A 21,143-nucleotide genomic window follows, 5' to 3' on the forward strand; every position below is an offset into this window, starting at 1 on the left:
TTGGAAAGCTTCATAAACGTGTAACTTAATATTATGTTTCAGTTAATTTTAATATGTGTATGCTCACAATCTCTCTCTCTCTCTCTCTCTCTCTCTCTCTCTCTCATGTAAGAAGTTTCCCGTGTGTGTGTGTGTGTGTGTGTGTGTGTGTGTGTTGAATATATGCAACACTACAAACTCCAGGAAACTGGATTTTTTTGTGTAATAATAGCGTATATCACATTATGCACCTATTCTCTCTCTCTCTCTCTCTCTCTCTCTCTCTCTCTCTCTCTCTCATTCCATTTCCTCAACCTACGCGCCTTTCCCTTCATTTATCACCATTATGCCTTAATCCTTTCAAAGCCGCAGTTAAGCCAGATGCGATGCTTTCCCTTCTCCTTCTCCACCACCACCACCACCTCCTCCTCGTCTTCGTCTTCGTCTTCGTCTTCCTTCTCCACATAGACAAACACTTCCAAGGATTATTTCACCCTTAGCTTATGGCGTATCCACAGCGTGCAATTATCCTTAAGGGGAAGGTGTGGGTTGGAGGAGGGAGAGATGAAGATGAGAAGGGGGAAAGGTAGGATTAATAGGATGAAGAGATAATGAGAGGAGAAGCGAAGAGATGGAAGGAAACGAAAGGAGTAAAGGTAAGATGTTCAGTACTATGGAAAGAGGGAGATGAAAGGAAGAATGGAAGGAAAAAGAGAGATGGAAGATGAAAGAGAGGAAAGATAAAAAGAAAAAGGGTGAAAAATGGATGGAATGTAGGTGGAGAGGAAGGGAGACACAGATAAGAAAGAAAAGGAAAGGGAAGGACAGAGTGAAGAGATGAAAGAAGACATGAAGGGAGAAAAGAGAGACGGAAGATGGAAGAGGAAAAATATAAGAGGGAAATGGAGAGAAAATGGATGAAATGTAATAAGTGAAGAGAGAATAGATGAAAAAATGAACATATGAAAGAAATAAAAGATAAAAGTGTGGTAAGGAGGAAAGCTGAAGGAAATAAAAAAAAAAAAATGATGGAAAAAAAGGAATGTGGAGAAAAAAAAAAGAAAAGAGAAAGAGGGAGGAGAAAAGAGGGAAATAAGAGAGATGAAGAAGGAAGGAAAAGAAGAAAATAAAAAAAAATAGAAAGCAAGGAACAAAAAGAGGAGGAAGGAGAAAAGAGGAGAAAGAGGAGGAGGAGGAGGGAAGGAAAGGAAGGAAAAAAGGAAGAAGGGAATACAGAAAAGGGGAGAAAGGAAGAAAAGGGAAAAGGAGAAAGGAAGAAATAAAGAGAAGGAAGGAAGAGAGAGGAGGAAGATAGGAAGAAAAAGGAGGAAGAAGGAAACAAAGAAAAGAAGGAGAGAAAAAGAAGAAAAGGAAGGAGAAAAGGAAGAAATGGAGAGAAGAAAGAGGGAAGAGAAAAGAGAGAGTGAAGCAGAAAAGTAAAAAAGAAGAGAGGAGGAAAGGAAGGAGGAGGCAGCAGGGAACATAATTACCATTGTCAATTGCAGGTTTATTTTGAAGTACTTTATCAAATGCAAAGTGTCAAAATGCTCACAAGACACTGGCAAGTACAAACACAGCACTTTTCCTCTTAATGTCATGAATCAAACTTAGCCCTGCCTTTCAAAAAGTAAATCAGTAAATGATAATACTAATAAATTTATGAATAAAAATAAAAGAAATCGATAAAGTTTGCTATGAATAAAGAAAAATCAGCAAGAAATGAAAAAAAATAATAGTTTGAAATACAGAACAAAATACATAAGAAAAAATAGCTCCCAAAATAAAGTAAAAATTAGAAAATATAATGAAAAATAATATATTCGTACGAATCAGGAAATTAAAAAAGAAATTTGTCACAAAATACAAAATGGAGTAAGAGATAAACAAAGATCAAACAAAATATAAACATCTAACTTACTCAAAACTTAAAGTATACATAAAGACAAAGAATTATATTAGACAAACACAAGTTATCAATTCCTCATTTTCATCTTCATATTCTAAGCCTTCATATGTATTTCATCCCTGTGTTCTCTTCCTTTCATCTTTTCTTTCATTTAATACTCCATTTTACAATTTTTATTATAATCATCATCACTATCATCATATTCTAATCCTTCTCATTATTACATCTTACTTCTATTTTAATACTTCTTTCACATTTCTATCATTGTAATCACTAATCATCATATTCATCACTATCATCATCATAATCTTCATAGCTATCATCTTCATTTTTACTATACTTATTTTTCAAATTCTTATCATTTTATCTTTTGCTTCCTTAATTCTCCTCCTCATATTCATCTATCTTCCCTTCACCACCATTCTCATTTCCATCTGTTTCTCCTTCATTCTCTTCATTTTCAGTCTCATATTCATCAGCTAAATCATCCTCACTTTCTTGATCATCATATTCATCACCCTGCTTCTCATTCTCTTCATCTTGAGCTTCACTTTCATAATCCTCATCATACTCTCTGTTTTTACCTTTGCCTTCACTATCATCATAATCTTTGCCTTTCTCTTCATCTTCCTCTTCCTCTTTCTCCTCCTCCTCCTCCTGCTCCTCCTTCTCCTCCTCCTCCTCATCATCATCACCTATGCCCTCATCTTCACTATCACCCTCATCATATTTGCTAACCTTGTCATTCTCATCCTCATCTTCATTTCCTCCAAGCACATCCCTCTCAATCTTCTCCTTCTGCAGTGACTCCTTCGGGTTACCCAGGAGGGGAGATGGGGAGGTGTTTGGAGTCACTTCCTCCTTCAGGTGTGAGGAAATGAGAGCAACATTCCTCAAGACTCTCTCCAGCAGATTTATGTCACTGCGTTTGTTCCTGAGAGAGAGTGAGGCAAGGATAGGAGGTTAGGGAACACTTGGGTGGGTTTCTCAGGTATTAGGTTTGTCTTGCTTTGTATATACAGAAAGGATAATGTGTTAATCTCATGTTTTTTTTTCTTCTTTTTTTATGGAAGAGGGGAAGCTGGCCAAAGGCAACAAAATTTTTTAAAAAAGGACCACTTGATTGCCAGTTCCCTACAAGATTAATAGAATTAGCTAAAAATCTAGGACAAATGCCTTGAAACATCCCTCTTAAAAGAAGTCAAGATGTGGGCAGATAGAAATACAGAAGCAGGCAGAGAGTTCCAGGAAGGCAAGAATATGATTATATCCTGTTTTGTATAAAGGGTGAAGATATGAAGTTAAAAATACATAATGATTGGGAGTTTGTTCAGACCAGATTTGTGTAATGGGTTTAAAGTCCTTACAGTATTCAAAATGTACTATATATCAGTTCATTATCATCTACTTTACATAAATTCAAGGAAAACATGTATTAAAAAAGCAGTACATTATAAACTGGACTCAATTCTTGAAAAAATAGAGATAAACTGCAAGAAATGATGGGTTACAGCTTCATAAACTTAGATTTTAAAAGATATATAGAAAGAAATGCCATTTTAAATATACTAAAGGATGAAAGATGAACAAATTCATGCATGAGGACAATAGGTGGAAAAAGATAAGTGTGTTTCATGTAGGCCTGATGGATTCCTACAGCTTCCCTTATGCTCCTATGCTCTTACCTGAAACGTGTGGCGGAAGTGCGGGATCCCCTCCTCTCCTCTGGCAGCAGCAGCGTTGTCTCATCACCATAATCCTCATAATCCATTTGTTCATCATTGTACGTATCACCTTCATCATAGCCGTCGTTCCTCCATCCATCATCACTTCTCTGACTCTCCCTAACTCTCTCATATGCACTGGGTTTAGTTTTCCTCATCTTATTGAACAAATTTCTTATTTTTGCGATAAATCCCCTTTTAACAATATCCTGACTCTCATCATCCCCGGCATAGCCAAAATTACCATAATCTTCGCTGTTACTGAATCTTTGATATGAATTGGTCCTAGGCTTATCTTTCTTACCAAACCTGGCTTTGATTATGGAAAAAATATTCTTATGATTAATTTTCTGATCCTGACCACCCTTGTATTCTCTATCATCAGCCTTTGATTCAGCAAGCACTTCACTATTTTTCATATTCAGGCTTTTATTGTTATCGTCTATAAGCTTTTGACGTGAACCGATCCTTTGTTTCATTCCCTTCATCAAAGCCCGGAATTTAGAACCCAACCCCCTCTTCATAATTTCTTTCCCCTCATTGTCTCCATAATAACCTCGCTTCTCATTCTCACTGTCTCTGTTCTTAAGTTTCTTATATTTAATGAATGGATATAGTATTTGCTTAATTTTAGATAATATTCCCCTATCAGTGGTCTTGCGCCTGCTACTGTAACGGCTGTGGAAGAGAAAAAGTGTTTGGGTTGAGAATACAGATTTTTGGCCTGCATGAATAAATAAAGTAAGATAAAACTGAATAAGTATAATTTCTTCTACTATTCTGCTGTACAGTAAGCCACCGCACTTGGTTAATCTCAGCTTGGCGAAATTCACTTTTGGCGGTAGGGTGGCCACGGACCACCGAGTGCACGGTTGGTGATTTGAATTCAAACTTGGCGGTCCCCTGGCGGCCGCACGGCGAACCACGTGGCTCCCCGGTGACGTCAGACCTCTCTCTAAACCTATCAGGATGCCATTTTGTTTGTGCTACCCTCTCTTCTGCTAGCAATGACCAAAGACTGATTGAGGCATTTTTTAGGCAATTTATATGGTATAAACTATAAAGAACTCGTGCTTGGTGAAATTTGCATTTGGCAGTAGTTTCGCCAGACTAATTAATTCGCCAAGTGCGGAGGCTTACTGTATGCAAATATGTATGTATATATATATATATATATATATATATATATATATATATATATATATATATATATATATATATATATATATATATAAAACTGTAAACATACTTACTCATATGTCTGTAGAAATAGAGGAAAAAAATACCAATTCACCTATAGTACCCAAAATAAACATATAATGCACACCAGTAGAAATAACAATAGAAATACAGTTATAATTCTTGTAATTACCAAACCTGTAGAAATAGATATATGATTACAAACTTACTGTAATACAATACCGGCAAAAGTAGGGTTATCAAAACAAAGCTGCCTGTAAAACCCAAAACAGTCATACCACACATATACAAGCTGAAAAAAGAGCAAGAATCCCAACTTACCTATCATCCCTATATATTTTCCTGCCATTTCTATCCCCTGTCTTCCTTGAGCCCCAGAGAAGTGGTGTTGTCTCATCAGCATCATCTGAGTCACTGGAACCGCTGTCACTATACTCATTGCCTTCTCTTCCTCTAGCATTGCTTCCCACCTGTCGTTTCTCTCGGCTCTTCATCTGGCTTTCTAAGGGGGGACTTGTTTCATCATCACTGCCAAGGTTGTTGTATTCTCTGTACCCTCTCTTTGTGTCCTCATGTCCTTCACGACTAGAGAGTAAAAATGTGTTTATGAGTAGTGGATGGAGAGTTAATAGTATATGTATTTCTATTTTCCTTCCTACCTATTCTGGCTCTCTCTCTAATGCAAGTCAACCAGTATTCTCAGCTATTCACCCCTTTCCTGGTAAACTCTGCATCTTTCTGACTGTTTCTTTATATCCTCCTCCTCATGTTTAATGCTCATAAATACTTCTACAGTGTAAGACAACATTTGTCTCTTCTGCTGTGTCTCTATGCAAGCAAGTTTTAGTGCCAGGAAGGAAGGTTAACAAAGGATAACTCAAGAAGTAAATGAGTAACAGAACAAAGCTTTTTAGTCACAATTTACCTCTTTTGTAGTCAGGAATGTAACTTCCCTTTCTAATCTAACGTAACACAATCTAACTTGACCTAAACAATCTCAACTCACTTACATTAAAAAGAATAATTGTATGGACTTACTATCTTGTTCTTCTTCGTCTCATCCATCCTTTTCGGGGTTTCTTTTTGCGACTTTTAGGTGGTCTTCGTAAATCTTCCTCCTCTTCCTCTTGTTCTTCCTCCTCCTTCTCATCCATTTCCTGGGCCTTGTCATCATCCTCATCATCATAGTCTCCATCATTGCCATCCTCCACCTCATCATTCTCCTCCACTCCTTCCTGCTCACCTGAATTGTAGTCTTCCTCATCTTCCTGGATATTGTTGTGATCTGCACCATAACTTACTGGTTTCTGCTTCGACCTTCCTCTGTATCCATACCTTGCACGCGATCTTTTCTTGGATCTTGAGGGAACTTCTCTATATCTGAATATTCGTAAACTTCTAGAGAGTGCTTTGGGTGAGCTTATGTTCTCTTCTCCTCTGTTAAAGCAAGGGAGTTGATATATTTAGCAATTTTTTATGTATTGTGCATCTGCTGTGGTCTGTGAACTGGAGTATGTGCAGGGTAGGGAAAGGTCTTACTATGCAGGGGCAGGAGTAAACCAGTGTATGCTTTCAGGCAAACACTGAACACATAATCAGCACCACGATATAAACATGCATCTCCTTTTCTTTTTATACCTATTATGCCTCTTCTTTTTTACACACATTTATCACTGTATACCATCACTGATTCAAAAACATGCATATCATAATGATAGATTTACACATCTCTCCCTCTGTACTTACTGTGTCTGGATAAGTTTTGATTCCCAGAGATCTTTTCTTGCCTGTGTGTCGTCATCAGCTCTCACATCCCTAGGCAGCTCGTCCACACTCTCCTGGTCTGAATCCTCACTTCAAGCAAGGGCAGACAAGAGAGCCACAGTGAATATATTGTTATGTTAAAAATGTTTATTAAAGGTTTTTGTATTTACATATTTTATCAAAATGTAAAAATATAATTAGTGCTAGATATTACAGAACTTAAAGAAGAAAAAAAAAAAGAAAATATTGATGTAAAAAGATAGAAAACAGGACATAAACTGAAAAAAATGAGTATGAGAATGAAATTTATTGTTATCTTTTTGCCTTCGATACAGCCACAAGTATGAAAACACTCATAGGGGCACAAGGAGACTAAGACACCAAGCATTATACAAAACAGTTTAAAGGAATGCAACAAACACTCACCTCAGATTCCTGGATGAACCACCACTGCTGCCCACACCAAACTGAGGCACCACACTGTCCTTGCCATCCCCTCTATCAAGCCTCTCTTGGGGGATGCAGCTCACAAAACCTGCCTGTTGTGCGAGTGAAAACAGGATAATATGTAGTCATCAAAACTGTTCTTATTAATGTGACCACCCATGTATATACAATTAATTTATGTATACGTATGTCACTATGGGTATATAGCAAACTTGAATTTGAATTTGGTATAACAGAGGAATGAATACAAGTGGATACTAATACAAGATAAATTAATAATAAAATACATACAACTGGCACTATGCAAAAAATAAAAGAAACTATGAAAAATATATGGAGTATACGTTATGCAGGTATGAGTACATAGAGAAGAAAAAAAAAATATATGTGCATCAGAATAAATAGGAATCAATAGACAGTCAAGAAAAAAAACGAAGCATTTGAAATAGTGATGAGGAGCCATATACAAACCACTAATAGCAGCAGCAGTAGTGGTGGTGGCTTCATTCTCCCTCCAAGCACTGCAACTCAGGCAAGACGCTCTGCGAGGACTGACGCATCTCTCCCCTCCACGCTTTCAGTACCTCCAGACACCAGTAACTCCTCCCACACCTCTGGCTCCTCCCTTCTGCTCTAACTCCTCCTCTCAAGGCCTAAGTTCCTATTTCTATTCTGTTATCAACTGCACAAATATAACTAATGTCCTGTACATAATTCAGCAAATACAACTAAGTAAAGGGTAAAAATAGAGGTAATACGGACACCATCTTGAGGAATGATTGAATAAAGTGACACGAAGAACCAAAACACATGAAACTGAGGCTTTGTATAAAATTACTGGGTGAGTTTAGCTTAGTAACATAACAGAGGAGAGATGATAAAGACCAGAAATGCACATCAACTAAAGGAAAGAGTGGATAAATGGAGATAAAAAAACATACCAATATAACTAGTTCCTGCACAGAATGATAAAAATAAAAAGACTAATAGAAATAAGGAAAAAAAAAGGTACATCAAATGAATGAAAAAGTGGATAAATGGACATAAAAAAACATACTAATATAACTAGTTCCTGCAGAGAATGATCTAAATAAAAACAGACTAATAAAAATAAGGAAAAGAAGGTACAGCAAATAAAGGAAAGTGGATAAATGGATCCAAAGACATCTCCCATGAATGCAGCTCAGGTTATGCATTCCTTGATCAGGAAAATGCTAACTGAATCTAATTAATGTGTGATTCATCTGTTCAATGTGCCATAAACCAGGCCAGCAATCTAGTGTGGGCAAGTCTACACCAAATAGACACTCACACTGTTTGGCCCCACAGTCCCTGGTGAAAAGGAGCACTCTCATGGATAACCCTGCTATACCTATGGAGGTTGAGAACAGAACAGGTGGTCACATACTCCCCACAGCAAGGCCTGACAATGCACTAAAGAAAGACATAAAAAAAAAAAAAAAAAAAAAAAAAAAAAATCAAGAAACAGATTATAAGTAAATATGAATAATTTGTACAGCACATGAAGTAAAAGGTAAAAATATAAGAAAAGAAAGAAACAAGCAAAATATATCAAAGAAATACAACTGGATAAACCTGAATACATGCATTGTGAATACTAAAAGGATAAAAAAACATCCATGCAGAAGCAAGGAAGATTACACAAGAAACAAGGAGAACATGTACACACAAAAAGATAGTTAAAATATGAATAACAAATTGAATACTAAGAATATTCATAATAGAAATTAAGTGTAGGTCTAGATAACAAGAAAAATCAATTACAGTTACAGCAAATATGTGCCAACATTAGCCAATCAACTATTTTTGTGTTATTTCAAAAGCAACAATACATTATTTCATAAATGAATAAATACAAAAAACATGCATAAATAACAAGGAATAAAAAAACAAAAGCATTAGTAAACATACAAAAGCATTTATCGTACACCAAGTATTGTTGTTGTTTTACAGAAAAACAAAAGGAAATACGATAAACAACAATGGAATTCTCTGCACCTTTCTGCACAATCAGTACCAGCTTCCTGTTTTGCAGATGTTTTCTAAGAAGTACTACCTTCATCTCTCACTTACAAGATAAACTGCAAGGTTCCAAAGTTCTATATTTATCATTTGTGCAGGTGGATACACCAGATTATCTTTCTCCCTTCTGGCTTATTTAATAAAAACATAAGTTTTCCCAGCAAATGCTCATGTTTTATATTCCTTACAACTCACTGTTCTCTCCTGCAACACTTACCTCAGCATCTTCAGGGCCAGCATGTGTGCATCTGTTGTGTATAGGGATCTCAATGAAAAGCAGAGTAAAAAAAACTATATGGTATTTAAATTAAATATATGAATATACTTACATAATAAAAAGAAGTCTGGGCACAGTAAAAATATTGATAAACCAGCCACCCACACACCTGCCAGGTCTGACCACTGTGTCCCTCACCGTTCAGGTGTGCTGGCAGTGGCTTGCTGTCAAACTTAACCTTCCAACAGATTATAAAAGTGCTACTCAGTCCAGTCACACAGACCATACATAACCTATGTACAAAAGTAATGCTAGAATGAGGCAGTGAAGACTTGCCCTGCTGTCACAGTTCCCAGGCACGCTCTCCTTCAGGCTGACACAAGGCCAGTGAGGTGTCAAAAAGCAACATCACTACAAGTAAGTACAACACTGCTGGGAAGGACATACTCTCCATAAAACAGTAATACAACCATCATGTTTCTCACTTTGTACGAACAAATGTACAATGCCGGAAACAAAATCATCATTTTTTTTTTCTAGGAGACATGTACTACACTCTTTATCTCATGAATCAAAAGATATAATTCCCGAACTTAAAATGATAGTATTATATTTCTTTAATTACTGTAAGCATTTTTACCTATTTACTTTACTGAATAACAATGTCAGGGAAATGCAGTTACTTATACAAAACTGCAATTGCTAAGAACTGGGGGGAACTTTGAAACTCTCTCTTATCTGAATGTCTGAATGTCAATTTCCTCACAGGCCTTAATGTGCCAGGGTTAGCACTAACCTGTTTCTAAAAATGCCTTTACATGGTGAGCCACCTACACACACAACATTCATCAGTGACAGCCAGCACACTGGCTGTGTATGTGGCTTTACTGTCAGAGTGAAGGTGCAAGCCACCACAAGTTGACAACCTTTATTTGCTTGACTACTAACTGGAACACCACACCACCACACTGCCATGGTGCCACATTTGGAATTCCTTACACCCCAAACCTGGCACATATAAGAGCAGTCAGAGTGAGTGTGTCATATACTCACCCTTGCTGGCAGTGAATTTCAAATAACAAAATAAGGATCACCCACAGTCCATCACACCAGCCCTAGCAGCTCCATTAGCACCCTCACATGCTGCTGCTCCTGAGAGTGCCCTGTGTAAGTCTCACCATGTCAATAAGCCTGAACAAGGGACTTAATAATATCCAAATGTTCCTAGAGCTGTTCTATCACCTGCATAAGCCAAACAAGACTCACCTACAGCAGTGGACAAAAGCCACACCTAAGACCCAAGCCCTTTCCAGGCCTCTGCACACAAGGAGCTGCAGACACACAATCCACGACGCTAATGCTCTAATGGTAATGTAACTGACCCTTCTATGGCGTCTTCTACATGATGAGGCAAGTAAATACACACACACACAGACACACACACTTCTCACTCTCTCCCTGGGGTGTTCAAAACTATCTACAGCATCTTCTAAATGATAGGATGCATGTATCTTTTAGTTCAAACACACACACACACACACACACACACACACACACACACACACACACACACACACACACACACACACACACACACACACACACACACCATATACACAATCACACACACTCTCTCTCTGGGGTGTTCAGAACAATGACTGCTGTAGAGGCTGGCAGTAGGACACACAGTATGTCTTTGTACTTGTGAGCAAACGCAGACACATCTGATGATGAAGTTTCCTACTTCTTCTTGTTCTTGTCCTTGATGGTGTACTTCTCGTAGTTCTTCTGAGGGTCATATGGCTCCCACCGGCTGGCAGGGAAGATGTGCTTGTTCCTCTCATACCAAGTGCGCATCACCACCTTGCCTGAAGGAGAAAGGGGCAACTGTACATCGATTGTTAGTGCTGTCATCAGAGAGCTTTAAAGATTAGACAAATTCATGGACAGAGTTGACAGGTGTAAATAGGCAGAGGTTTTTCATCAAGGGATTGACACTTGTAGGCCTGGTAGCTTCTTGCAGCTTCATTTATTTTATGTTATGTTCACTGGCATGGTATTCCTCTTTTATAACCTGAGCAATGGAAATAATTGCTCATATGCAATAGAAAAGGGAATAAGTAAATTTTTTCTCCTCTTGGATACAAATATTTATATTTCTCTTTCCCAGGATAAAGAGATGTAATATGGCATAAAGAAACAAGTGTCTCAGAGGCTGCGTAAAAAAGAGAGAGAGAGAGAGAGAGAGAGAGAGAGAGAGAGAGAGAGAGAGAGAGAGAGAGAGAGAGAGAGAGAGAGAGAGAGAGAGAGAGAGAGAGAGAGAGAGAGAGAGAGAGAGAGAGAGAGAGAGAAAAGTTTAGCAATTAAAGTTACAATGAAAGATAATGTAGTAAAACAACAGCAGAAGATAATGACCATGATATACTATATTAACTCTTTCAGCACTATGGTCTTCCTTTTATTACCTTCAGAGCACTGGGAATAATTGTTCATATGCAATGGAAATATTACTGCTCCTTGTTGGAAAAAAGAGAAAGTGAACATAAAAGAAGAATGAGAGGAGTGTAAAGAACCGGTGAAGATGGCAATGCTGATACCAGTTATTGGGAGATAATGGGTAGATAAAGAATAAGATGGAAAGACATGTTGAAGTCTGGCATGAACAATTTTTTTTTTTTTTTTTTTATGTAGAAGAGAGGGCTAGGAAAAAAAAAAAAAAAAAAAAAAAAAAAAGGGCCCACTTGGGTGCTGGTTCTCTAGAATATAGAAATGCATTAGCCAAAATTAGGAAGCAAATGTCTTCATACCTCCCTCTTAAAAGAAGACAGAATAAATTTGGACGCAGTGAATAAAAACAGATGGAAAATGTTAACTCAAGCAACTGATCCTTATACACAGTAGGAAAAAGGTCATATGAAGAAGAAATATTACTGCTCCTCACCAGCATGGGACTCCTCCTTCTCCACCGACGCATCGCTCACCAGCCTGATGTCATCATGGACGTCAAAGTGGAACAGCGGACCGCTCTTGCCTCGAGCCTGGAGGGAAACAGTTTTGCTCACTGCCACAATATAGCACTTTCTTACTACAATTCCTCACCTTGGTGTTTGTTAGAATATCTGTTAATTTCACATTAACTAGTGAACATAACAAAGCATTTTCTTGTTGCAAATTCCCTGCCTAAACACTTTATTTAGTTTGCATACTAATATGATGATTGGGTGATGATGATTTCAACTGTGTCAATTTTCTCCTCCCACAAAATGATGCTGATCAAGAAGTGTTCATTTCAATCATAATTACAATAGTAAAGCATAATTTTTTCCCTCTTACAAAATTATGCTGGTTAAAAAGAGCTGAGTTCAGGTGTCTAATTATACCATTTTTTTCCTTCTTTCCTGTTCTGAATTATTGCATTATAAAGTCACAGAATGTATAAGGAGAGATAAGGCATCAAAGCAAGTGATGGAAAATAAAAATATCAAACAAAATAACAATAATAGAAAATCAACATTGTGCCTCATTAACAAGCCCACAGTTTTCCCTTTCCACACCTTGTTGACAATGAAGTCATAGAAGGTGTAGTGATGGGGAATGATGAGGTCCTCCTTGATGTACATAAGGTGGTCGGCTGAGACGGATCGCAGCTCATTGAACTCCTTGCGCAGAATCTCCAGGCCACGCTGCAGAAACTGGTACACACTGTTGCCTGCAGAATGGGAGGGATGTGAGTGTGAGTGAGGCAAAGGTGAAGTGGGTAGGGTGAAAAACAAAGTGTTAGTCAGGTGAAATTGAGGTGAGTGAGGTGGTAATTAAAACAATACGATACAGTGAGGTGTGAGTTGAAGTGCATTAGATAGAGGTGAGATGAAGTAAGGTGATGATATATGCAATAAGATGATACAAAGTGGAGGGGGAGATGAAGATGTAAGTTGGAGATGAAAAAATGAGTTATGAGTGAGATGAAAAGAGGTATATATCAGAAAATGAAGACAAAATAAGATACAGGCAACCCCCTTTAACGAAGGTTCACACAACGAAATTTTGCTACAACGAAGATTTCATTTTACTATCATCTGCTCATTTAACGAATACCAAACTCACTTTAACGGAGTTTTATCCAGGAAATTTTTTCCAAGTTTGAAAGCCCCGCCGTATCACGCAAGTCGACAAGCTTTAGAATACACTAGCAGCCGCAAATACTAAGGCCTGCCTCAGGAGAAATCCTGGGACACCTGTAGCATCAAGATCAAGATCAAGATCTCTCGTGGACAACACGCACCACTCACTCCCATAACAGCGTCAGCAGCAGCTCGTCTTCACTCGCTCAACTTACCACCAAAACTCCTTGCAATGTGGCCTAGCATTCCTAAGAAGACCAGGAAGTCTCTTACTCTCGAAGTGAAGCTGGATATTATTCACAGACACAAGAGAGGCGAGAAAACTATAGCATTGCTAGCCACCATCTTGACTCCATCTACTGTCTCTACTATTTTCATGTCAGCAGACTATTAAGAAGGCTGGTGAGACCGTATCTTCCTTGCAAGCTAAAACAACCACCTGAACTCATGACTCTACAATGGATAAAATGGAAAGCCTTGTGGAAATGTGGTACATAAGTTTTGTATGTGATACAATGATGCGCCCTTTGTTTACATTCCACAGGTTGCCGATTAGTGTCTTTCCCATTTCACTCTCCCTCCCTTCGTAAATTTAAGATCATCAATATTATAAAGCTACGTACATACATACATTAGTGTACATTATAACTAATGACTTAAATTAAATTTAACTGCCTAAATGTTAAACTTCATAATTTTTACTTTCATTAAACCTTTCACCGTACTATGATGCACTCTCGCTTTGCTTACTCTCAGTGGAAGTTCAAATCAGGGGTTAAACTTGTTATAATTGGTTCGCTTAACGAAGTTTCGCTTAACGAAGTGTTTTTTAGGAACGTAACCCCTTCGTTAAACGGGGATTGCCTGTACAGGATGAAGCAGAGATGAATAACCACAACATAGCACCAAGAACAACACAAAGTAAGCAACACACCAGCTTCTCCTCACCTTTCTTCATTCTCACAGAGCGTCGGTGACCAGAGCCATCCCAGTAACTGAAGGTGATCTCAATCTCCTCATTCTTCATGGCCTCCTGTTTGGCAACCCATTCCTGCCACCAATAGCACCATCAACGTTATCATTACTCCACCACACAATCTCTATCAATATTCAAGATCATATATATTTCATGTCTCAATTTGTTTATGTTTCTAGTCTCATACATAGTGTTCCATCCTTCACCTGCTTTGCTATCCATGTATTCCTCTTCTTGCATCCCTTCATTCATTCATTTATCTCAACTCCAGTGTTCCCTCCTTACATTCTCATATCTCTCTACTTCCTATTCAATTTTTCAAGCACTTAATTTTATCTACAGGTTGAACCCCGCTTTAACGGCACGCGATTTACCGGAATCCCGTGTTTAACGGCAAAAATTTCCGGTGGGAACATAGTGTTGTCTTTAACGGCATTTTGGCATTTACCGGCATCGCTTAGTACCGATTCCGCCGCACCGATGTACCGGCGCTGGTGTGCCGCCCAACCCACGTGCAGTTTCCGCCACAAGCGTTATTTCCGCCTAGACAGCATAGAGAGAAGACGTATTCGTTTACTTTCGTCCTAGTCTTTGTTAGTTCGGTGATATATTTTAGCAAAATGGCTTCGAAAAGGCCTGCAGACTTTGGAAAAAGTGGTCCAAGTGAAAAGAAAAAGCATTTGTCATTGACTATTGCACAGAAAGAACATTAATTTTCGTTTTCTCCTAACCTAACTTTTTATTTTCTATTATTTTCTTATATTTTTAGTATTTATCGGCTTTAACGGCAAAATCGATTTAACGGCAACGGCAAATCCCCGAGCTTGCCGTTAAATCGGGGTTCAACCTGTATATCCATCCTTATTCTACTCCTTTAATTCTTTCATTTTCTATCAGACACTTGAGCATTCTGTACTTCATTTATTTCTGTTCATGTTTAAGTCTTGAGCCTTTCATTCCTCTCTCACTCCTTTCACTCACAGGCACTCCAATTACATGTTCCCTCACCTGCCTCAGCTCCTCCCTCAGTCTGTTCTCGGCATCCTCTCTGTCTCGGTCTGGCAGAAAGCTGGTGTCCACATCAGGGTTCTTGATCATCTTGGACTTGGATCCCTTGTCAGCCTCCCCCTCACTAGTGGATGCGTCACTTTCCTCTGCTTTGTCGTTTTTCTCCGTCTCGCTTCCCTCCTCTTCCTCCTCTTCTTCCTCATCATCGTCTGGGCAGAAACTGAGCTTTGCAATCTGTGGTTGTATAAAAATAATAAAAATTTGTTCTATCTGAAGCTAAGTGTGTTAAAAATAAACCTTGCTTATATTTGTTATATCCCCTTTGGAGCATTGAGAGGTTTATTTGAAGGGTCGAGTGATAAGTTGGTACAAGGAATAACCAATGAAAAAAAAATCAGGGTAACTACCTTATTAGACAAACAATTGATAGCAAAGACTTAGAATGCACTGGATAAACTATGACTGTCTTATTACTACATGCCATTTTCTTCACACTCCCTCCAACACACCTTTTCTCTCTGTCTTATTACTACATGCTATTTTCTTCACTAGTTAGGTTATCCACACTCTCTCCAACACACCTTTTCTCTCTGCTCCTTCTTCTTGGCTTGCTTGGCTTCAATCTCCTTCTTCAACAGCTTCTCTTGTTCTCTTATCTTGCGAGCTAGTTCCTTTTCTCTCTCCTTCACAACATCCTCCTGCTTTGCCTTCATCTCATTCAGTGTTACCAGACCAATGGTGGAACTCTGGAGGACACACAAAGATAACGATGCTTATTGGCACCTTTCTCAGTTCTATATGCAAGTGTCTCCCACTTTACATAATCTGTAGAGACTTCAGACATTGTGTAAATAGAAATTGCATAAAAAAAATATATATATATATATATATATATATATATATATATATATATATATATATATATATATATATATATATATATATATATATATATATATATATATATATATATATATATATGCATAAAAAAAAAAAAAAAAATATATATATATATATATATATATATATATATATATATATATATATATATATATATATATATATATATATATACATAAATGATTATTATGGGATTCTAACACTTGAATTGCAATACTCTGACTAAAATCTATTTAGATACAATTGATCCTTTCTTTCTTAATCCAAACTTTAAACATAAAGCTATAATAAGAAAAATGCGCAAGAAAACAAGAAAAATTCCCTTTAATATTTATATTCATGCACGGAATAGATGGCAGCTGGTACAAACTCAATTAAATCCATTCCAAGTCATGTTACACCAATTTGTGCAAAAAAAAAAAAAAAAAAAAAAAATTATAAGATCCAAATTCTGCATCATGTGTCAGTACAAAAGTGACACATTACTAACCTTCAGCTGCTGCTCCACTGCATCATAATGAACTGCAAATTTATTCTCAATTTTGTTGATCTTCAGAGTCTCTTCCAGTTTCCTCTTCTTTTGCTCCATTTCCTCCTGCTCCCTCTCCCTTCTCTTCTTGATCTGCATGGCACGGCCAGCCTCGCTGGCGGCACCTTTGTACTGCGCCATCCTGCTGCTGTACCTTGCGTCTTCCTGCTTCTGAAATTTACATTTATTCTAAATACTTATTTCTTTGTAAAAAGGGACACAGGCCAAGAACACACATACTCACACACACACACACAAAAAAAAGCCATAACTGGAAAAATATTAATTTGTGATGGAAATTATACATATCATCCTGGTTAGCATGCTCGACTCACAATCGAGAGGATTGGGTTCGAGTCCCGGGAAGTGGCGAGGCAAATGGGCAAGCCTCTTTATGTGTGGCCCCTGTTCACCTAGTAGTGAATAGGTGCAGGATGTAACTTGAGGGGTTGTGGCCTCGCTTTCCTGGTGTGTGGAGTGTGTTGTGGTCTTAGTCCTACCCGAAGATCGGTCTATGGGCTTTGAGCTCACTCCGTAATGGGGAAGACTGGCGATTGAGATGAATTACAAACACACACACACACACACACACACACACACACACACACACACACACACACACACACACACACACACCCTAAGGTACTGGTTACTGGAGTTCATACACAGTTGCTTATGTCATTTTTCTTTTTGACTATTTTTAATGATAACTGACAATTCTGTAATGCAAAATTTCTTCTATAGATTCTCTGTTGACAGCTAATATTTTTAAATGTAGAACTTATCAATTACATTTGGCCCACACAGAAGAGCTTTCATGGCAGACCATGACATCTGTTCATTCAACACTGTTGCTGCCTACCAATCTTCTTCAACACAAAGACTGGATGCTCCAGTCATATTTAATTTGTTATTTGGTATCAAATCAAATGCAATCACCTCTCATGCTGTGCTTATGAAAAGGCAAATTTGAAATATCATTTACATGATGGCTGAGCTCTGTGTGGGCTGTGCTCCCACAGAGACATGTGGTATAATTGGGCTGTCCTACAACAATAATGTGTGCTTATTGAAATTTTTGAAAAATTACAGATTCTGCTGGCCAGACTTCCCTTAACAGCCAATGACATTCACGTTATAGTTTCACTCAACCATAAAGTCTGTGATGTGGCTGATGTTTTCTTGATGCAGAATGCAGTGAATTGATTGACAGTGAATATTTTTCAAGTTATGACTATTTCTTCAATTCTAATATATGCCCACTTCTTCCCAACAATCTTAGCAGACCTGTGAGAAATCCGAGTTTTTGGCTGGAGGAACATTAAATTGAGCAATTTGTGTTACAAAAGACACTGGAAATCAACAAAATCACACCAAAAATAACTCTTGAAATACTTTGATGTGGCAGCAGCTGCTGTGATGAGTGCTGCCAACAATTCGCTATCTATAGATTTGAGTCCAATGCAAAGGCTGTGCTCTGACATTACATCCAGATCCTCTCCAAGGGTTAATGACCAAACTCAAAATTATAACCTCAATGTAATGCTTGTTACTAATCAGACCTACTAGCTGGAACAGCTGTGCTCCCATGGACACCTCCAAAGCTTGCTATCCAAACCCAACATTGTAACCTGGATCAAATGAACATTAAAAAATTGTTGGTTGGGAGAAATTATAGTCTCCAAAAAGCATTAAAAGGTTTTCTAGGAGGAAATAATGTTGCATTTGGTTAGTACCTAACTCTTTGGGAGCTCTGGGGGCCACAATCCCCATGGCTAGAAGGTTTTAATTTTAAGATTTGTTTAGTAACCCTTGCAGGAATCTGAGGGGCTGTGCTCCCCTGAGCTAGGTTATAATATTGGGTTTGGTTAGTTAGCCTTTGGGGTTTTCACTAAATGTGGTGGATACAGCCAGAAACGTAGTGAATCACTGGCAACACTACTCAACAACAAGGCAACAATCTCTGTTGCCACCACAACCAGCCACTGTCGCCGCTGCTTCCATCAAAGTATTTCCAGAGATTTATTATGTGATTTTGTTGATTTCCAATCTCTATTGTAGCAAACATTACTTAATTTATTGCTCCCCAAGCCAAAAACCTTGATTTCCCAGAGATACCCCAAAATTGCTGGAAATGACAGGTGGGCATTAGTTCAAGTTAAAAAAAAGTCATAACTGGAAAAATATTAATTTGTGATGGAAATTATACATATCATCAATCAATTCATTATATTTCTCACGGGAAAATCATGGCAAGCCACATGCTAGATTCCATGGTCGGTGAAACTGCAAACTGACCTCAACGACGCCAACAATAATGAAAACTAAAACAAAACATACATATAGTGCAAGGTTCAGTTAGCTGTTCCATTAGATTAATAAAGACTTGGTTAGGTTTAAAGTTTCCTTGAATATTTTACTCTTTTTCAGTGGATTTGTGTTTCATACTTCTGTTAGAAATTAATGTGTCTTCCCATCCTCCCTGCCTGTGGGTCGAGGGGCAGGGAGAAACAGAAGTAACATGAGCCTGAAATTGGTGTGAATCGTGTTAAATCAACACAAATTAAATTATCAGCATAACAATAGTCAAGCATTAAGTCAAATCTACCACAGGGCAATAATGAAAAGCACCACATCAAATGAACCAAAATACACACACACACACACACTCCACTCCTATGCTGATGATACCACCCTACATCTTTCCACGTTCTTTCAGAGACAACCAATCCTTCAGGAAGTCAACAGATCACGCAAGGACGCCACGGAACGCCTGACTTCCGATCTTTCTAAGATTTCTGATTGGGGCAGAAAAAATCTAGTAGTTTTCAATGCCTCAAAAACTCAATTCCTCCATCTATCAACTTGACACAACCTTCCAGACAACTAACTCCTCTTCTTCAATGACACTCAACTGTCTGCCTCTTCCACAATGAATATCCTCGGTCTGTCCTTTGCTCATAATCTTAACTGGAAACTTCACATCTCATCTCTTGCTAAAACAGCTTCTATGAAGTTAAGTGTTCTGAGGCATCTCTGCCAGTTTTTCTTGCCCCTCCAACTGCTTACTCTGAATAAGGGCCTTATCCGTCCCTGTATGGAGTACTCTTCGCATGTTTGGGGGGGTTCCAGTCACACAGTTTTGCTTGATAGGGTGGAATCGAAAGCTCTTTGTCTCATCAACTTCCCTCCTTTCACTAACTGTCTTCAGCCTCTTTCTCACTGCCAAAATGTTTCATTCCTTTCTATCTTTTATCGCTATTTTCATGGTAACTGTTCTACTGATCTTGCTAACTGCATGCCTCCCCTTCTCCTGCGGCCTCGCTGCATAGGGCTTTCTTCTTCCTCTCATCCCAATTCTGTCCAACTCTCTAATGCAAGAGTTAACCAGTACTCTCAATCTAGAACTCCCTCCTTGCATCTGTATTTCCAAATTCCTACAACTTGTCTTCTTTTATGAGGGAGGTATCGAGGCATTTGCTCCCCTAATTTTTGCTGATGGTTTTGGCACTTTTTACACATTTTAGAGAGCCAGCACTCAAGTGGGCCTTCTTTGGCTTTCTTTTTTTTTGCCCTTGGCTGGCCCTCTTCCCTACGTAAAACACACACACACACACACACACACACACAATTTAGTAAGGAACATAAGAACTGCATTCTGTTATATGGATGAAGAGATGATCAAGAAGCTGATTGTTACAATGATTAGACTCAGGTTGGAGTATGCAGCAGTACTTTGGTCTCCAGGAATGGAAAGGGATAAGAGGAAGCTGGAACGCGTGCAGAGGGCTGCGACGAAACTGCCCCAAACCTTGGTGAATCTGTCTTATGAGGAGAGACTGGAAAAATTGAGTCTGCCAACACTGGAAAAAAAAAAAGGGAGAGAAGAGACCTTTTCACTATGTATAGGATTCTGTCTGGCATTGAGAAGTTGGACCGTGATGATCTGGTGGTGAGGGATATGAGAAGTGGGAGGAAGCATGGGAGAAAAGTGAAGATGAGTGTGTGTACAAAGGACATAAAGAAATACAGTTTTCTACAAAGAATTGTGAGGATCTGGAATGGGCTGGAGAAAGAAGTGGTTGAAGCAAAAATAATTCACGGATTTAAGGAAAAGTTAGATAAGAGTAGATATAGAGACGGGACAGCACGAGTTTGAACTCCTCCTCCCGTAAACAACAACTAGGTAAACACACACACACACACACGTCCGGTAGCTTAGTGGTTAGAGCGCTGGCTTCACAAGCCAGGTTCGATTCCCCGGCCGGGTGGATATATTTGGGTGTGTCACCTTTCACGTGTAGCTCCTGTTCACCTAGCAGTGAGTAG

At 38.4% G+C, this 21,143-nt stretch overlaps 2 protein-coding genes across 5 annotated transcripts in view; both read right to left on the reverse strand.

Moving 5' to 3' along the window:
* Positions 1–2,055: 2,055 nt before the first annotated feature.
* Positions 2,056–8,030, reverse strand: LOC123507836 (uncharacterized protein DDB_G0283697-like). 3 transcript variants are annotated; one of them, XM_045261090.1, is made up of 7 exons: positions 7,492–8,030; positions 7,000–7,112; positions 6,556–6,663; positions 5,848–6,243; positions 5,131–5,394; positions 3,571–4,287; positions 2,056–2,819 (listed from the first exon to the last, which is right to left on the reverse strand). In XM_045261090.1, exons 1-7 carry the CDS (start codon positions 7,525–7,527, stop codon positions 2,264–2,266), a joined length of 2,190 nt encoding a protein of 729 aa, XP_045117025.1. In that variant the 5' UTR covers positions 7,528–8,030; the 3' UTR covers positions 2,056–2,263. The 3 variants fall into 3 exon arrangements, with proteins under 3 accessions (XP_045117025.1, XP_045117026.1, XP_045117024.1); XM_045261091.1 differs by having other exon boundaries at positions 5,848–6,189; positions 7,492–8,029; XM_045261089.1 differs by having other exon boundaries at positions 5,848–6,246; positions 7,492–8,021.
* A 1,315-nt stretch (positions 8,031–9,345) lies between these two features.
* The window catches only part of LOC123507749 (protein FAM50A-like), a 12,213-nt gene continuing 415 nt past the window's right edge, over positions 9,346–21,143 (reverse strand). The window contains exons 2-8 of one of the 2 annotated variants that reach the window (XM_045260920.1): positions 16,776–16,982; positions 15,967–16,131; positions 15,386–15,619; positions 14,350–14,452; positions 12,835–12,989; positions 12,222–12,318; positions 9,346–11,148 (exon numbers count right to left, since the gene is read on the reverse strand). In XM_045260920.1, the coding sequence (XP_045116855.1) occupies positions 11,021–11,148; positions 12,222–12,318; positions 12,835–12,989; positions 14,350–14,452; positions 15,386–15,619; positions 15,967–16,131; positions 16,776–16,955 (1,062 nt within the window). In that variant the 5' untranslated portion in view covers positions 16,956–16,982 and the 3' untranslated portion in view covers positions 9,346–11,020. Of the gene's footprint in view, positions 11,149–12,221; positions 12,319–12,834; positions 12,990–14,349; positions 14,453–15,385; positions 15,620–15,966; positions 16,132–16,775; positions 16,986–21,143 lie in introns of both variants that reach the window. The other variant, XM_045260919.1, reaches the window with a different exon arrangement.

Source organism: Portunus trituberculatus, chromosome 23 (genome assembly GCF_017591435.1).
Source record: "Portunus trituberculatus isolate SZX2019 chromosome 23, ASM1759143v1, whole genome shotgun sequence".
Lineage (NCBI taxonomy): Eukaryota > Metazoa > Arthropoda > Malacostraca > Decapoda > Portunidae > Portunus > Portunus trituberculatus.

Excerpts from the sequence above, each read along its gene's own strand:
- LOC123507836 (XM_045261089.1), bottom strand. The coding sequence starts at position 7,527 with ATGAAGCCACCACCACTACTGCTGCTGCTATTAGTG. Across the intron at positions 7,113-7,491 it reads TACTGCTGCTGCTATTAGTG|GCAGGTTTTGTGAGCTGCAT; the intron begins GTTTGTATATGG and ends CTCGCACAACAG. Across the intron at positions 2,820-3,570 it reads ACTTCCGCCACACGTTTCAG|GAACAAACGCAGTGACATAA; the intron begins GTAAGAGCATAG and ends ACTCTCTCTCAG.